This window comes from Trichosurus vulpecula, chromosome 7, assembly GCF_011100635.1.
Source record: "Trichosurus vulpecula isolate mTriVul1 chromosome 7, mTriVul1.pri, whole genome shotgun sequence".
NCBI classification, from domain to species: Eukaryota; Metazoa; Chordata; class Mammalia; order Diprotodontia; family Phalangeridae; genus Trichosurus; species Trichosurus vulpecula.
Window position 1 is genome coordinate 52,671,808 of NC_050579.1, and position 16,031 is coordinate 52,687,838.

General features: G+C 42.6%; 1 protein-coding gene across 2 annotated transcripts in view; it reads left to right on the top strand.

Annotated features, from left to right (window-relative positions):
• The first annotated feature begins 6,239 nt into the window (after positions 1 to 6,239).
• Positions 6,240 to 16,031, top strand: part of CD58 (CD58 molecule) — an 88,622-nt gene continuing 78,830 nt past the window's right edge. For both annotated transcript variants that reach the window (XM_036769221.1, XM_036769222.1), the window contains exons 1-2: positions 6,240 to 6,394; positions 6,631 to 6,761. In XM_036769221.1, the coding sequence (XP_036625116.1) occupies positions 6,695 to 6,761 (67 nt within the window). In that variant the 5' untranslated portion in view covers positions 6,240 to 6,394; positions 6,631 to 6,694. The remainder of the gene's footprint in view (positions 6,395 to 6,630; positions 6,762 to 16,031) is intronic.

Genomic DNA, 16,031 nt, shown 5'->3' on the forward strand with positions numbered 1-16,031 from the left:
GACAAAAGTGGGCCCTGGGATGGGAACTCCTAAGATGAATGGATTAACTTTCCTATGGCCTGGGGTTGGATGACCCCCAAGTTGGAGGTCTAGGTCTCAAGTACCCTGTGGATGGTGGTGATCCAGGTGAGGAGGATCAGTTCAGCAGCAACAGGCAGATGATGAGATGGGTAGGCTGGCTGCCATATAAAAGAATGGAGGCATGGTAGTTGAAAGATCCTGGTGGGGGTGACTAGGTCACACAGTGGTTAGAGCACTGGCCCTAGAGTCAGAAGGACCAGAGTTAAAATCTGGCCTCAGACACTTAATAGGTGTGTGAGCCTGGGCAAGTCACTTAACCCTGTTTGCCTCAAAAAAAAAAAAAAAGATCATGGTGGAGAAAACAGAAACTGAGTGGTTGTACCTTCCCAGCTTTTAATTTTCATTGTCCATTTTACACCCCTGACAGTCACACTATTCAGGGCGGAGTGCTTGAGCTAGTTTGTACCTGCTAACTCTTCAGTTTTCCCTGTGAGCATTTATTTGCACGTTGGAAATGGGCAAATACTGCAAATCAGGGCTTGGTTTATTGTTTTGTTGATCGTCTAGACCAGGGGTGGGGAACCTGCGGCCTCAAGATCACAAGTGGCCTTCTAGGTCCTCGAGTACAGCCTTTTGACTGAGCCCAAGTTTTACAGAACACATCCTTCTATTAAGGGGATTTGTTCTTCGAAGTCTGGATTCAGTCAAAGGGCCAAACTCGAGGACCTGGAAGGCCACGTGTGAACTTGAGGCCGCAGGTTCCCCACCCTTGTCTAGACTGAAGAAAGTGAAGGAGAAAATATTAATACTGCAGATCAGATTCAAATATGTGTCCTGGTCACTTTTTCTTTTTTCCTGGAGAGCCAGTTAAACACTTTTCAGGACCCCCTGGGCCTCATCCCTTCAGCGAGCTTTCTTTTTTCAGCATCCTTGAAGAAGTCCTTTTGACAGCTTAGAGAACTAGGCCCTAGCCAGCCTTCCCTCACTGAGCTTTCTGGCTCTGGCTTTACTCAATGGTGACACATGCTTGGATCTTCCTTTGTCACCTCTCCCTGAATCCCCGGTTACCTGCTTCCATACGTGTCTTTGTAAAATCTGTATCTATCTTCGTTTTGTTTGTTTTTTATAAAGTTCGAGTACATCTAGGCCAGATTCTTTATCTCTCATTCTCCTGACTTCAAACCTCTCTGCCTTAATTCACTCTTCTAGCCTCAAAGGATAGTTTCTCCTAGCCAAGGACCCTCATCTCCCAGCTGTTCCCTCTCTTAATTTTCAGCCCTTTCCCCCTGCTCGTTCCTTTCCTTCTGCCAACGATATAAGAACTTAGATTTTTTTTTAAGACAGTTAAAACCTTCCTTTGCCTGTGATCTTATCAAGATACCGTAGTCCTTGTCTCTCTTTCTTCACAATGCCCTCCTCATTCCCCTGCAACATGCATTCTCTTCTCAGCACTCTACCCAAATGGCTCTTTCCCAAGTCACCAGTGATTTCTTAACTGACACACTGAATAGCCTTTTCCCAAGGGAGTCCCCCTTGACCTTTCTGTTGACCATCCTTTTACTGATCACCTTTTCTCCCTCTCCCTCTGTGACACTTTAATCCAACTCTCTTACCACTGTATTTCTGTTGTCCCAATTCTGGCCCACCCCCACCCCTCCCCCCACCTCCAGGTATAAGTACTTCCCAAGGCTCTGTCTTCAACTATCTCTCTGTCTCTGTCTCTGTCTCTCTCTCAATCTCCCTCTCTCCCCCTCCCTCCCTCCCTCCCTTTTTAATCTCTGCTTTCTCTCACTGGTTTTACCCATTCCGTTTATTTCAATTGGCCCCTTGATGCAATTGACTCCCAATCGATGTCTCTGGTCCTGATGCCCCCCTCAGCTGTAGTTCTGACTGCTCAGCATCATTTACATGCATCCCTAGTATCTCAAATTTTTCCTTCAGAACTCATCTCAGGTACCACTTCCTCCACGATTGGAGGAAGGATCACCACTTTCCTGATGCCCCTTCCCCATCCCCACTAAAAGTGACATATCTGCCTCCCTCAGATATTTTTTAAAATTTTTTATTCATTTTGAACTTAAATTTAAAAAGACAGAAGAGAGAATATTTCCATGTACAGAGTACAACACGAGAAAAGGATTCAATATAAAACCATTTCAGTTTCCTTTTTTTTAAAAACTATGTGATAAAAACTACACATCATTTTCAAAGCTGCTCTGCTTTTCTGTGCATCCATCGAAGTTTTCTTTTGTTCTTTGTTGTATACTTTTAACTTTTTTCTCCTTTTTCCCCATCCCACCCTAGAGAAGGCTACCATTAGACACAAATATGTTTCTGTGTGTGTGTGTGTGTGTGTGTGTGTGTGTGTGTGTGTGTGTATAAAACCATACTAAACATACTTCTGTTTAACAATTCTTTGTCTGGATGTGGATAGCATCTTCATAGGTCCTTTATTGTTGAACTGAGTGTTTATAATACTCAAAATGACTTAGTCATTTCAGCTATTTTTAAAAATATGTAGAACGGTGTCTGTATTTTTCCTTTGTCATTCATCCACTCATTCAAGAAGCAGTTATGAAGTATCTACTATGTGCCAGGCACTGTACTGAGTACTTGAGATATAAAGACAAAAACAAGAAACCCCAAACCACCTCTGCCTGAAGGAGCTTGCTCTCAGTGTAGGCAGACATGTTCATACACATATGTAAGGGAATACAAAATATATAAAAAGTAAATAAGATAATGTGGAGGGGTGGTGGTGGTCAGAAAAGACCCTGTATAGAAGAGAACACTTGATCTTAACCTTAACTGAAGCTAGATGTGCTGAGTCTGAGGAGGAAAGGGAGAGAATTTCCAGGTCTGGGGCATCAAGGCAGCCAGCCTCTAAGTAGGCATAGAGGAAAAGCTTGGAATGGAATGTAAGCTAGTTTGGCTAGAAAGTAAAGGGTTTGAAGGGGGTGTGGTTGTGATATTGGTCTAGAAATATGGGTTGGGCTTTAATGTGACAGAGAAGCTTCTATTTCAACCTGAAGGCCAAAAAGGAACCATGGAAACTTCTGAAGCAGGGCAATGAGGTAGTCAGACCTGTGTTTTAGGAATGTAGATTTGGCGGCTGTGTGGAGGATAAATTGGAAATGAGAAAGACCAGAAGCAGGCAGATCAGTTAGGAGGTTATTGCAATATTCAGTCCAGAGATGGTGAAGGGCCACTCTAAGAGAGGATGGCCCTTTGAGTGGAGAAAACACAGGGGAGTGAGATACGGAGGTGGAATTCATAAAACCTGGCAATTGATTATAGGAAATGAGGGAGAGTGAAGAATTAAGGACATTGTGAGCCTTGAGCATGGTTAGTGGGGTGGGACATGGAAGATGATCCCCCAGAGGAGACTAAGGAAGGCATCTGTTAGGCAGGTAGGAGAACAGGTAGAGAATGTGTCCTGGAAATTCCGGGAGGAGAGACTATCTGGAAAGAAAGGGGAGTCAAAGGTCGCCTGATTGAGCAATTAAGAGATTTTCTTAGGAGTGTTTCAGTCGAGTGATGACCTCAGAAGCTAGATTAGAACAGGGTAAGAAATTGAAGGAGAGGTAAGGAAGTGAAGGTTGGTTATGAAAAGGGAGGAGGGATATAAGATGGTAATTTGAATGGAGACTCAAGTGAAGGTTTTTTAGGGGTGGAGTTAGGTCAACAAGCATTTAAGTGTAGGCTAAGTTCTAGGGATACAAAGGAAGGCAAAACAAAACCAAGCAACACCCTCCTCCCCATCCCCCCCAATAACCAGTCCCTGCCCTCAAGGAACTGAGGAGACAACATATGACCCACTATGTGCAGGACTGGGGTATGTCTGTAGCCAACAGAAGAGCCCCATTTAGGAAGAGATTTTAGATGGGCAATGACCAAAGGGAAAAGCTACTGGAGAGGGACAGGATGGGCACAGGTAAAGGGGTTGGACTTGGTAGTGTTGGTGAGAAGGGTCTCCTTTTTTTCAGGGACCAAGCAAGTGAGGAGAGAATGGGAAATGATATCAAGGCATTCTGAGGCATAGAAAAGGGGAGAAGGAGCTCTCAACGAAGGGTCTCTTTTCAAAGTAAAGTATGAGACAAGGCCATCTTCTGCTAAGAGGGAGTTGGAGGAGAGGAAGCTTGAGGAGAGAAGGTTTGGAACAGCTCCCTGTGGGATTGTTGTTTGTCCTTCATTCTCAAAGAGGACCAATGACATCAGGAGGGTGATGTCTGGACTTGCAAGTGAATTGGATTTAAGTGAGGCAGAGCTTCACAAAGTCATCAGCCTCACTCTCTCCTCCAGAGTCATCGGGGTCGGATGGCAAGACAGGCCAAAATGACTGGCAATCCCCACCCCCCAAAGAGTAGATGAATTGCATTATAGCTATGAGGGCCTGAGATGAGAAAACAACTATGTCTTGGACCTAGTCAGCACGGTTGTGTAAGCTTTTTCAGTATCTTCAGTAGTGTAAGAGTATGAGAAAAAGGAAGACAATTAGGTAACTCTGGGTTGGGGTATAAAGAGTTGAGAGTTGAGGACAGTGAATTAATTGGTTAATTATAGGATTAAGATTGAGAAGGGAGGAAAGTGAAGCCACACCAAGAGTGATAGCCAGAGAGAGGAGAAAACTAGAGGTCAGAATGGGTATGAAGAATGGGTTTAGGCTGATGGCAGCAAAAGAGACATGGCAGGTGACGGTCAGGCAGGAATTGCAGAGTGCCCACCAGATTGTCAAGTGTGTGACTATTTTCTGGGTAGAGCTGCCATAAGAGTCTTCACAAATCATGGGACTTGACTGAGAAGGCTGGTGAACTGGGAAACCAGGTTGTTTAAGGGGGCATCAACCTGTATATTGAAGTCCCCAAATATAAGGGAAGTTGTTGGGGGGGGGGAGCGGAGAAAGACTGTGATCCAGCTATGTAACTCCTTGAGAAAGGGAGGAGAATGACTATGGGATGATAGATTTGGAGTAGGAAGGGCCTTAGAGGTTGAGCCCTGCTTCTTCATTTTACAAATAAGGGAAGTGGAGTCCAGAGAATTCACCCAAAGTCACCTAGCTAGTGGCCAGGTTCTTCTGACTCCTGCACTCTATGCCCTTTACTACTCTGCCCTGCAAGACCTTTTGACCAACTACTGCTAGTCATTTCCTCTCAGAACCTGCATTTTAAAGAAGGGCCCCCAGGCCAGCCATGTTAACTCCTTTCTTCCCCTCTGGGCCCCATCTCTCACCTTCTTTCTTCATCATGCCCTTGAGTAGGTACCTTCTTCCCTCATCCCTTCTATTGTATTTGTATTTCCAGTTCTTAGCACACTGCTTGGCACTTAAGAAACGCTTCTTGATTTGACTGAGGTGGTTAAATGATGGGGCAGAAGGAGCTAGAAATGTTAATAAAGATCAGATGCAGGGCAGTTATCGAGGTGTGTCTGGTGTCATGAGAAGGTACATACAGACCTGGATAGGACGGCCAAGGGTCGCATGTATGGGAGGGAGGGGGCTTGGGGGAGGGGACAGATGGAAAACCAGATGATTAATTTCAAAAGATAGCAGAGAGAAGAAAAGAATGAAGGGGAGGCTGTTCAACGGAACATTGTCCCAGTGGACACAATAGTAGAGGAAGGAAAAGCCGTCCCAGGGGCACGGCTGCTGTGGATGGGCGTGAGCAAGCCAAGGTCGGTCTGCCTAGGCAGCAGGGATCCTGTATGGCCAGAATTAAGGGTAGAAGAAGTGGGAGTTTGCTAGCTATAGTACAGGCATTCAGGGCCTTTTGATCGAGGACCCTCAAGGGCTCTGAGATGGTAGAGGATGCGTTAGAGGAAAGTGAAGGAACAGGGAAGAACAAGTTAGAGAAGGGGGATGAGAATCTGAATCTCAAGTTGGAGAATTCGAAATGCTTCAGGGGTTAATGGGGCGGCGGGGTAGGGGGTGGCCTTCAAGGAAACGACTGACTAAGACTTTCCGGAGGCAGCTCAAGAGCGGGTCTAGAGTAGTATAGGTTGTGCTTGCTTTCCCTTGCTTGCCACCGGTGAAGTAAAAGCAGTTTCTCTCCCGGTGTCCCCCCACGCCCCCTCCCCCACCCCACCCCCGACTCCCCGGTGATTTTAATAAAGAAACAGTGGCTGAATCTTGTCAGCTGTTCCGAGTTCCACCCTGACGTCGGCAGACCCCGCCCACTTGTCCGCCCAGCCTTTCTTGGGGTTCTCAGGCCTGTTTAGTTTGGAGAAAGCCCTCCCAGGCGGTGCAGGACTTGCGCGCTCCGATCTGTCAGAATCCAAAGGCAGAAAAAGTTTTTGCCAAAGGCGCACTCTAAAAACGAGTTCGCGTCGCTACGGAAACAACGAGAGGCCGACCTGTTTTAAACCACATAAAGTCGGGGTAAGTCGAAAAGGACCGAGCGAATTCCCTCCGTCCCGTGAGTTCTGCTAAGCGGAATTGGGGGGACGCCGAGGACGGAAGAGAAGTAAAAGGGGCGGGGGAACCCCACACTTGAAGGAGACCTTGGAGCTATGTGGGTTGGGGGGAAAGAGGAAGGAAGGGGAAAGGAGTATACTGGGACTGACCCTTTTAAAGCGGAGAAAGCGTGAAGTTAATTTCTTTTGACTGCTTTTCAGACCCTGCAGCCACCTCTGCCAGAGCGCGCATCTCACCCTTTTCTCGTTCGAGATCTGTGGCTCTATGGCGACAAAATTTTGTGGGAGGAAGATCCTGCTGGAATTTGCAGTGGGACTGACCATCTTTTTCGGTAAGTGGGAGGGCTGGTCTTGCTCTCTGGGCCGCCACGGCCCAGAGGGACTCGCTGGATCGCGCGTTTGCAAACGCCTATGCACCAGCGCACTGCCCTGTACCAAACTCCGGAGTGGGGGTGGGGGGTGCGGGGAGGGTGCTACCGAGGGTTGGGGTGTGTGAGGCGGGGTGCTGCCGGGGAGACAGAAGGCACCCCTCAGAGATAAACAGATGGGTAAAGGGTAGGGGAAGTTGCTTGTAAGGAGGGACGAAGCGAGCGAGCTGCAGGACAAGGATCTCCTGCTGAAAGATCCAGAGCAGAGTTTGAATAAATCCTAAGAAAGATACCAAATTGGTGGTTTGCTGTCTCTCTCAGTGCCTCCCAGTTCGTTCCACACCCTTTCTGCCTCCCTGGCCTCCCCGTCTCCGACAAAACAAGTCAACAAAATCTCCTCCCCCTTTTCCCCTCCTCCCTATCTCTACAATCAGAACTTCTGAAGTCAGGAAACTGCAGAGAGAAGGGTACTTGACCTTGACCAAACAGTAGAAGATACTGGTTGGGGGGCTGCCCGGATGATTAAACCTTACCAAAACTGAGAAGTTCTTATGCTCTCTCCCCACCCCCCTTTCACCACTCTGTTCCTTTCAAAATTAAAGCTTTAAGGAATCTTTCATTTCTGATCCTGTTAAGGAGCAGCCCACACCTCATTGTCAAATGAAGTTGCTACTTTGTAGGATAAGACAGGAAAACCCAAGAGACTAGGTGGCTCCCACAAGCCACGAGGATTTCTTGGGTGGGCTTAACTTCCTCCCCCCCCTCCCATATCTGTTTTTCCTGTGATTTCCTAGTTGGGGAACTCAAAGCGTGCCTCTTATTACTTAATAAATGCTTGTTGCATTGCAATAGTTATTTTCCTTTGAGTTTTTGCACCTTCCAATCCATCCTCACTAGAAATGTTAGCTCGATCTTCCTAAAACACGTTACTCTCCAGCTAGAAAGTTTTCCATGGCTCCCCACAGCAAACAGGAAAAAAAAATAGCACATGTGTTAGGCACAATCCTGGGGGGTGGGGGGGGTAGGTGCTGGTATTCTCCCCATTTAACAGATGAAGAAACTGAGGCAGATAGTGACGGTGGGTCACCCAGCTAGTAAGTGTCTGAGACTGAATTTGAGCTCAGGAGTTTGAAACTCGTGTTTCTCATAGTGAAGGGCCCATCTTAGACATTATCTTTGCCATAGTAGCTAACACTTTGCTTTTTATAGAATAAATCTTAGGAGCCTAGGATTTTCAAGGTAAAGGGGAATTTTAGACTTGCTGAAGGTCACACAGCTGGTAGGTGCCAGGGGACCTGAGTTCAAATTATGTTTCTGTCAATACTGCTGTGATCTTGGAAAAGTCATTTAATTTCTCTAGGCCACAATTTTCTTACCAGCAATATGAAGGGATTGGAGGAGATGCCCTCTGAAGTTCCTTTTAACTCTCAGTCTGTGGCCCTGTGATCTATGATCCCATTGGGTGAGGTAGAATTCAAGATTTCCATACTCAGTGTTTATAACTTGTAGCACTGTTCAACATTCCATAGAGGGGCAGGGTGGAATAAAGGAATTATGAGGTCCCTTCCATATTTTGGGGAGAGTGGGAGGGGGAGGCCATGGGCTTAACTGACTTGCCCAGAGTCCCACAGCTAGTGCATGTCTGAGGCCAGATTTTAACTTGGGTCTTCCTGACTCCAGGTCTTGGTGCTGTGCTGTATCCACTGTGCCACCAGGGTGCCCTGGGGTGGGGAAACAAACAAACAAAAAAAACCGCTCAAAGTAAATTTCTAAAACTTAGAAAGTTGCTTATGTTAATTTAACATTTACCTCCCAGCAGCCCAGGAGTCCTAATTTTATTCTTTGGAACAATAGAGCACATGAAAACCCTTGGAATATTTGAAGACAGATCTCTCACCCATTGTCTTTGCCAAAGGAAACATTTTTTCATCCGGTTTTGTTGTCATTGTAGCTGTCATTTCTGGCATAGTGTCGTTGCCTTTTTTATATGTGACACCAAAATAGAACTTAGTTTTCCAGATGTGGGCTGACTAATCCTCAGTACAATGGGATGATTATTTGTTGGAATCAGAACATTACACGTCTATTAATCTGGTCCAAGATTGGAGCCTTTTTTTAAAAAGTAAATCCACCATGTTCCCACTGAGTTAATGACCTTTTTTTTTTGAGGCAGTGGGGTTAAGTAACTTACCCACCAGGGTCATATGGCTAGTAAGTGTCTGAGGTCAGATTTGAACTGGGGTCCTCCTGACTCCAGTGCCAGTAGCTCGATCCACTGTACCACCTAGCTGCTCTTTTCAAATGAACTTTTCTTAAACCATGTGTTTCTCATTTTGTACAGTTTTTTTTAAAAATTCATTAAAATGCAGTCATTTTTATTTCTCTCTTAAATTTCATCTTGTCCACCTGTTGAAATAAGGCAGCATAAATAATGAATAGAATGCTCTATTTGAAGTCAGGAACATCTAGGTCTGAGTTCTGCCTCCTAGATTTGTGCAAATCACTAAATCTCTCTGTTTCTCAGTTTGCTCATCTGTAAAATGGAGAAGTTAAACTTGATAGCATTTCTAAGATTCCTTCCAGCTCTAAATCTAATGACTCCTGACTGATATCCATTTTATCATACCCACCTCTGGGTCTTTGGCAAATACCTTATCAACCAATCATATACTATGACTGTATCTTCATCTAAGTCATTGACAGTAAGTACTGAACAAGAATAGCCATGTGGAATATTGAAGTATTCATCAAGACATTCCTTCCCTGGTCCATTTTCTGTCCATTAGGCCACATTTTTCGGGAAGGTATTTTTCCACTAGCTCTGAATACCACTAACTACTATTACCAGACCTACTTTTTTATGTTTCCCACCATATCATGAGTGTCAAGAGCCTCCTGGAATGTGGTATTTTCCTGGAAAAGGGACTCTAATGAAAGTTATACATTTTGATGAACATGTTAAGTAGATGTCTGAGGTACCTAGGTTCTCTTGTGTTTTGTTGTTTATTTTTAGAAACGGATTCAGGGATGTCTGTCTTATTGCTCTGGGTTTGTTGATTTTTTTTTTGGTAAATTTTGTTATGTGATTTTTCTGCTTTTTTGAACAGTTAAAGCTAAGAACAACTTACTGTGGAGGCTTAAATTGTTTTGCAAGACTTCTGTTGTTGCTCTGTCTTTTTTTAGTCATGTGTGACTCTTTGTGACCCCCATTTGGGGTTTTCTTGGCAAAGATTTTGGAATGGTTTGCCATTTCCTTCTCTGGCTTATTTGACAGATGAGGAAACAGAGGCAAACAAGGATAAGTGACTTGCCCAAGGTCACACAGCTAGGAAATGTCTGAGGCCAGAATTGAACTCAGGAAGATGAGTCTTCCTGATTCCAGGTCTGGCATTATATCCACCGAGCCATCCAGCTGCCCCAGTATTCTTTACTAGACAAATGATTTTAAATGTATAAAATAAAATATAGAGCATCACAAGGGAAACAAATTATATTTTTTAAAGTTGTCAAAAATTTTTTAAAAAACAAATTCATGGATCTCTGGTTAGGAACCTCTTCTAAATCTGAATGAATATTGTTCATCAAAATGATTTCCAGAGAACAAAAAAGTTACAGGAAACTTTTCTTTTGGAATCATCCTCAGAACCAGTTTTGACAAGTTATTCAGGAAGAAGTTTTAGTGAATTTATAGAAACCTGACCCTGGCCCTCGAGTCATACTTCTTCCACCCCCTTTTGCCCTATTTAGGTCAGCCCCCTCTGCTTCTTCTCATTAACTGAGAATCCAAAGAGAGAATTTTGAGAATTGAGAATCCTCCCTGGAGAGGTTTTAGGCTGAAACTGAGAGAGCCAGGGGAAAGTAGAGAGACAACTGGGACCTGTAGCTCTGAGATCATGGTGGCAGGCAGCCAGCCAGAGCAGGGCTGGCCTGATAATTGTGTGCTGCCTTTTGCATTTCCCAGTTACAGGAGGAATTCATGATAGTTGCTATCACACTCTGCCTATACACTCTGTCCAAGTCATTTCCCTCACCTATTCAATTCAAACTAAGAGGCATCCATCCATCCATTCATTCATTCATCTGTGTACTATTACCTAGCCCTCATAGACCTGTACTAGAGCCTGGCGCATAGGGGAAGGGGAGATGGGAATTAGCATTTATTAAGTACCTACTGTGAGCCAGGAACTGTTGCTATGCTCTTCACAAATATCTTACTTGATCCTCACAACACCTGGGACAGCTAGGTGCTTGTATTATTCCATTTTACAGCTGAGAAAACTGAGGCAACCAGAGGTTAAAGTGACTTCCTCAGGGTCGCACAGCCAGTGTCTGAAGGCTAGACTTGAGTCTTCCTGACTCCTGGCCTAGCCTCTATCTACTTTGACACCTACCTGTTGTATCTAGTAAACCCTCAGGACTTGCTAATAAAGACTTAAGAAATGCTTGTTGACTAGCCCAACTAGAGGGCATTTAATATTGAACCAACAAAACAATAACTAACATAACCATGACTGTAACGATGTAAATGGAAAAATTACCCTCTGGGACAACAGAAAGACCTGAATGAAAAATTACCCTCTGGGACAACAGAAAGACCTGTAATTACCCAGCTCGATCCCAGAGAACAAAGGGGAAAATATACCTGCTTCTCAGCTTTGCAGAAGTGGGGGGGTCTGGGGGTAGAATATCGCATGCACTCTCAGACTCAGTAGGTCTGTTGATGAGTTTTGTTGAACTGTGCTTCCTCTTCCACTTTTAAAAATTCTATGTGATTAGGAATGGTTCTTTGAGTAGGAAGGTGGTTTTGCTGTTCAGTCATCTCAGTCGTGCCAACTCTTCATGACCCCATTTGGGGTTTTCTTGGCAAATACCGGAGTGCTTTTCCATTTCCTCCTCCAGCCCATTTTACAGATGAGGAAACTGAGATGGAAAGGGATAAGCGACTTGCCCAGGATCACACAGCTAGTAAGTGTCTGAAGCCAAATTGGAACTCAGGCCTTCCTCTGGTGCTCTATCTACTGTGCCACTTAGTTTGCCAGGAAGGTAGAAGAGGGATATATTTGACAATGCAGATGATATAAAAACAAAAGAAAAAGATGACAGAAATGAGCCAACCAAAATCTGGCCCTGAAGATGTGTATGGTCTACCTGGGAGTGGAGAGGTATCATTTAATACAATTAATTTTTATTGAGGAGTACTGTGACACAGTGGAGTCAAAGGACCAAGGTTTGCATCTGGCCTCTGCTTGGGTGACCTTGGGTAAGTCTTTAAAGCTTTCTAGGCCTCCTTCCTCATCAGTAAAATAAGAGGATTAGACTCGAGGGTTTCTAAGAGCCACTCCCATTTTAGATTTATTGTTTTCATAAGTTCCTACTATGTTCAAGACACTGGGGATATAATTAAAAAAGAATGGGGAAATAATAGCCCTGGGAATTTTTTTTTTAACAAATATTTCATTTGATCCTCACAGCTTTTGAGGTAGGTATTATTATTATTATCATCTGTCTTTTACATTTGAGGAAACTGAGGCAAACAGAAGTTAAGTGCCTTGCCCAGTGTCTGAATTGAGATTTGAACTCAAGTCTTCTTGTGTCCAGCACTCTATCCACTGTATCACCTGGGTTGGCTTTGGTCAGTTAAAAGATGGCAGGGCTCTATCAGGACATAGATGTTAACCTTGGCGTCTTCTTTCGGATAATACCTCTAATTCATTCTGTCTGTATCTTGTTCCTAGAGTCAGGAAGTCCTGAGTTCTAACCCAGCCTCAGATATTTATTAGCTGTGTGACCCTGAGTAATTTCCTAAACTGTGCAAAAGTAGTTGTTTGCATATTTTCCCCCCATTAGACTGAGAGCTGGGACTCTTTTGTGCCCTACTTTGTACTCCCAGTACTCAACGTGGTGCCTGGCACATAGCAGGTGTTAGACAAATGCTTGTTGACTTGTCTAAAAGTCTAGTCTCTTGATAATTGCCCCTTGACTTGATATCTGTGGCTTGCCTCTGCTGGAAATCCGGTCTGCAGCTACAATGACCATTTACAGATTGTGCTGAGCCAGCTCAAGTCTTGTAAATTGAAAACCAAAGAAAGAAGGAGAATTCACATCAATAAATATAACTTCTAACAGTAGAGCTAAAATTTTAAAATGTATAATACAAACTTTTGACCAACATTTTTTAGAAGGCCCGTTGGGTGTGGTTCTGTTTCTTACTCAGGCCCTCTTCCTTATGACTCAGAGTTTTGTAGTGGGTGGGGACTGGAGAGAAACCAAACTATGGCCTGGCAGGGAGGTGGGGGGAAGTGCATTCTGGAGGGCCTGGGGAGACCCAGAGGTAGTGAACTCTTAAAAATGACGAGTATAGGGCCTCACAGTGGGCACTGGACCGTTGGTTCTGGGGCTAAGGTGGAGAAGGGCAGAAGGGCAGCAGCAAAACAGGAAGATGAAAACAAAGTGATGAGCACAGTGGCCTGAAGAAACTGTTTTTCCTATCACTGTAAGTCCCTTCTTTATTTTTTGGTAAACAAATTTTATTTTGGTAAATAAATTTTATTTTTTCTCCAATTACATGTAAAGACAATTTTCAGCATTTTTGTAAGATTTTGAGTTCCAAAGTTTTTCTCCCTTATATCCCACCTCCCATCCCCCCTCTGCAAGACAGCAAGCATACTAATATAGGTTATACATATGCAATCGTGTAAACATATTTCCACATTAGTCGTGTTGTGAAAGAAGAAACAGAACAAAAGGGAAAAGCCACAAAAAAAAGTGAAAATAGTATGCTTCGATCTGCATTCAGACTCCACAGTTCTTTCTCTGGATGTGGATAGCATTTTCTATCATGAGTCTTTTGGAATGGTCCTAGATCATCGTATTGCTGAGAAGAGCTAAGTCTATCAAAGTTGGTCATCGCAGTTACTATTACTGTGTACAATGTTCTCCTGGTTCTGCTGACTTCACTCAGTGTCAGTTCATATAAGTCTTTCCAGGTTTTTCTGAAATCCACCTGCTCGTCATTTCTTATAGCACAATAGTATTTCATTACATTCATTTACCACAACTTGTTCAGCCATTCCCCAGTTGATGGGCATTCCTTCAATTTCCAGTTCTTTGCCACCACAAAAAGAGCTACTATAAATATTTTTGTATATGTAGGCCGTTTTCACTTTTTTATGCTACTTTTGGGATATAGACCTAGTAATGGTATTGCTGGATCAAAAGGTATGCACAGTTTGATTGCCCTTTGGGGCATAGTTCCAAATTGCTCTTCAGAATGCTTGGATTAGTTTGCAACTCTACCAACAGTGCATTTGTGTCCCAATTTTCCCATATTTGTCATTTTTCTTTTCTGTCATATTAGGCCATCTGATAGTGTGAGTTGGTATCTCAGAGTTGTTTTAATTTTAATTTTCTAATCAACAGTGATTTAGAGCATTTTTTCACATGACTATAGATAGCTTTAATTTCTTCATCTGAAAACTGCCTGTTCATATCCTTTAACTGTTTGTAAATTGGGGAATGACTTGTATTCTTATATATTTGATTCAGTTCTCTATATGCTTTAGAAATGAGGCCTTTATCAGAGATACTTGCTGTAAAAATTGTTTCCCAGCTTTCTGCTTCCTTCTAATATAATCTTGGTTACATTGGTTTTGTTTATGCAAACACTTTGTAATTTAATGTAATCAAAATTATCCATTTTGCATTTTATAATTTTCTCTATCTCTTATTTGATCATAAATTCTTACTTTCTCCACAGATCTGACAAGTAAACTATTCCTTGCTCTCCTAATTTGCTTATGGTATCACCCTTTATGTCTAAATCATCTACCCATTTTGACCTTATCTCAGTATGCAGTTTGAGATGTTGGTCTGTGCCTAGTTTCTGCCATACTATTTTCCAGTTTTCTCAGCAATTTTTTTTTTCAAATAGTGAGTTCTTATCCCAGAAGCTGAGGCCTTGGCCTTATTATACAGTAGATTACTATAGTCATTTGCGACTGTGTCGTCTTGTATACCTAATGTATTGCACTAATCCACCACTCTATTTCTTAGCTAGTACCAAATAGTTTTGATGATTGCTATTTTATAATATAGTTGTAGATCTGGTATGGCTAGGCCATCTTCCTTTAATTTTTTTTTCCATTAGTTCCCTTGATATTCTTGACCTTTTGTTCTTCCAGATGAATTTTATTATTTTTCTAGCTTTATATAATAATATTTTTGGTAGTTTGGTATAGCACTGAATAAGTAAATTTAGGTAGAAGCAGATCTGGATTTTTTCCCCGTAAAACCAGCTCTTAGTTTTATTTACTAGTTAAATAGTTTTCTTATTTTCAATTTTATTAATCTTTCCTTTGATTTTCAAAATTGCTAATTTGGTGTTTGGGGATTTTTAATTTGTTCTTTTTCTAGCTTTTTAGATTGCATGCCCAATTCACTGATCTGCTCTTTCTCTATTTTAAGCAGTTAGAGGTATAAAATTTCCCCTAACTGCTGATTTGGCTGCATCCCATAAATTTTGGTATGTTGTGTCATTATTGTCATTCTCTTGGATGAAGTTACTGATTGTTTCTGTGATTTGTTGTTTGCCCTATTCATTCTTTAGGATTAGATTATTTAGTGTCCAATTAACATTTAATCTGTCTTTCCATTGTCCTTTATTACATGTAGTTTATATTGCATCATGATCTGAAAAGGATGCATTTAATATTTCTGCCTTTCTGCATTTGACTGTGAGATTTTTATGCCCTAATACATGGTCAGTTTTTGTATTGGTGCCATGTACCACTGAGAAAAAGGTATATTCCTTTCTATCCCCATTCAGTTTTCCCCAGAGGTCTATCATATCTAACTGTTCTAAAATTCTTTTTACTTCATTAACTTCTTTCTCGTTTATTTTGTGGTTAGATCTATTGAGTTGTGAGAGGGGGAGGTTGAGGTCCCCTAGTAGTATAGTTTTGCTGTTTATTTCTTCCTGAAGTCACTTTACTTCTCTTAAGAATTTGAATGCTATACCACTTGGTGCATATATGTTTAGTATTGATATTATTTCATTGTCTATGGTACTTTTTAGCAAGATGTTTCCTTTCTTACCTCTTTTAATTAGATCTATTTTTGCTTTTGCTTTGTCTGAGATCAGGATTACTACCCCTGCTTTTTAAAAAAATTTAACTGAAGCATAATATATTCTGTTCCAACTCTGTGTATGTGCATCTCTGCTTCAAAGTGTTTCTT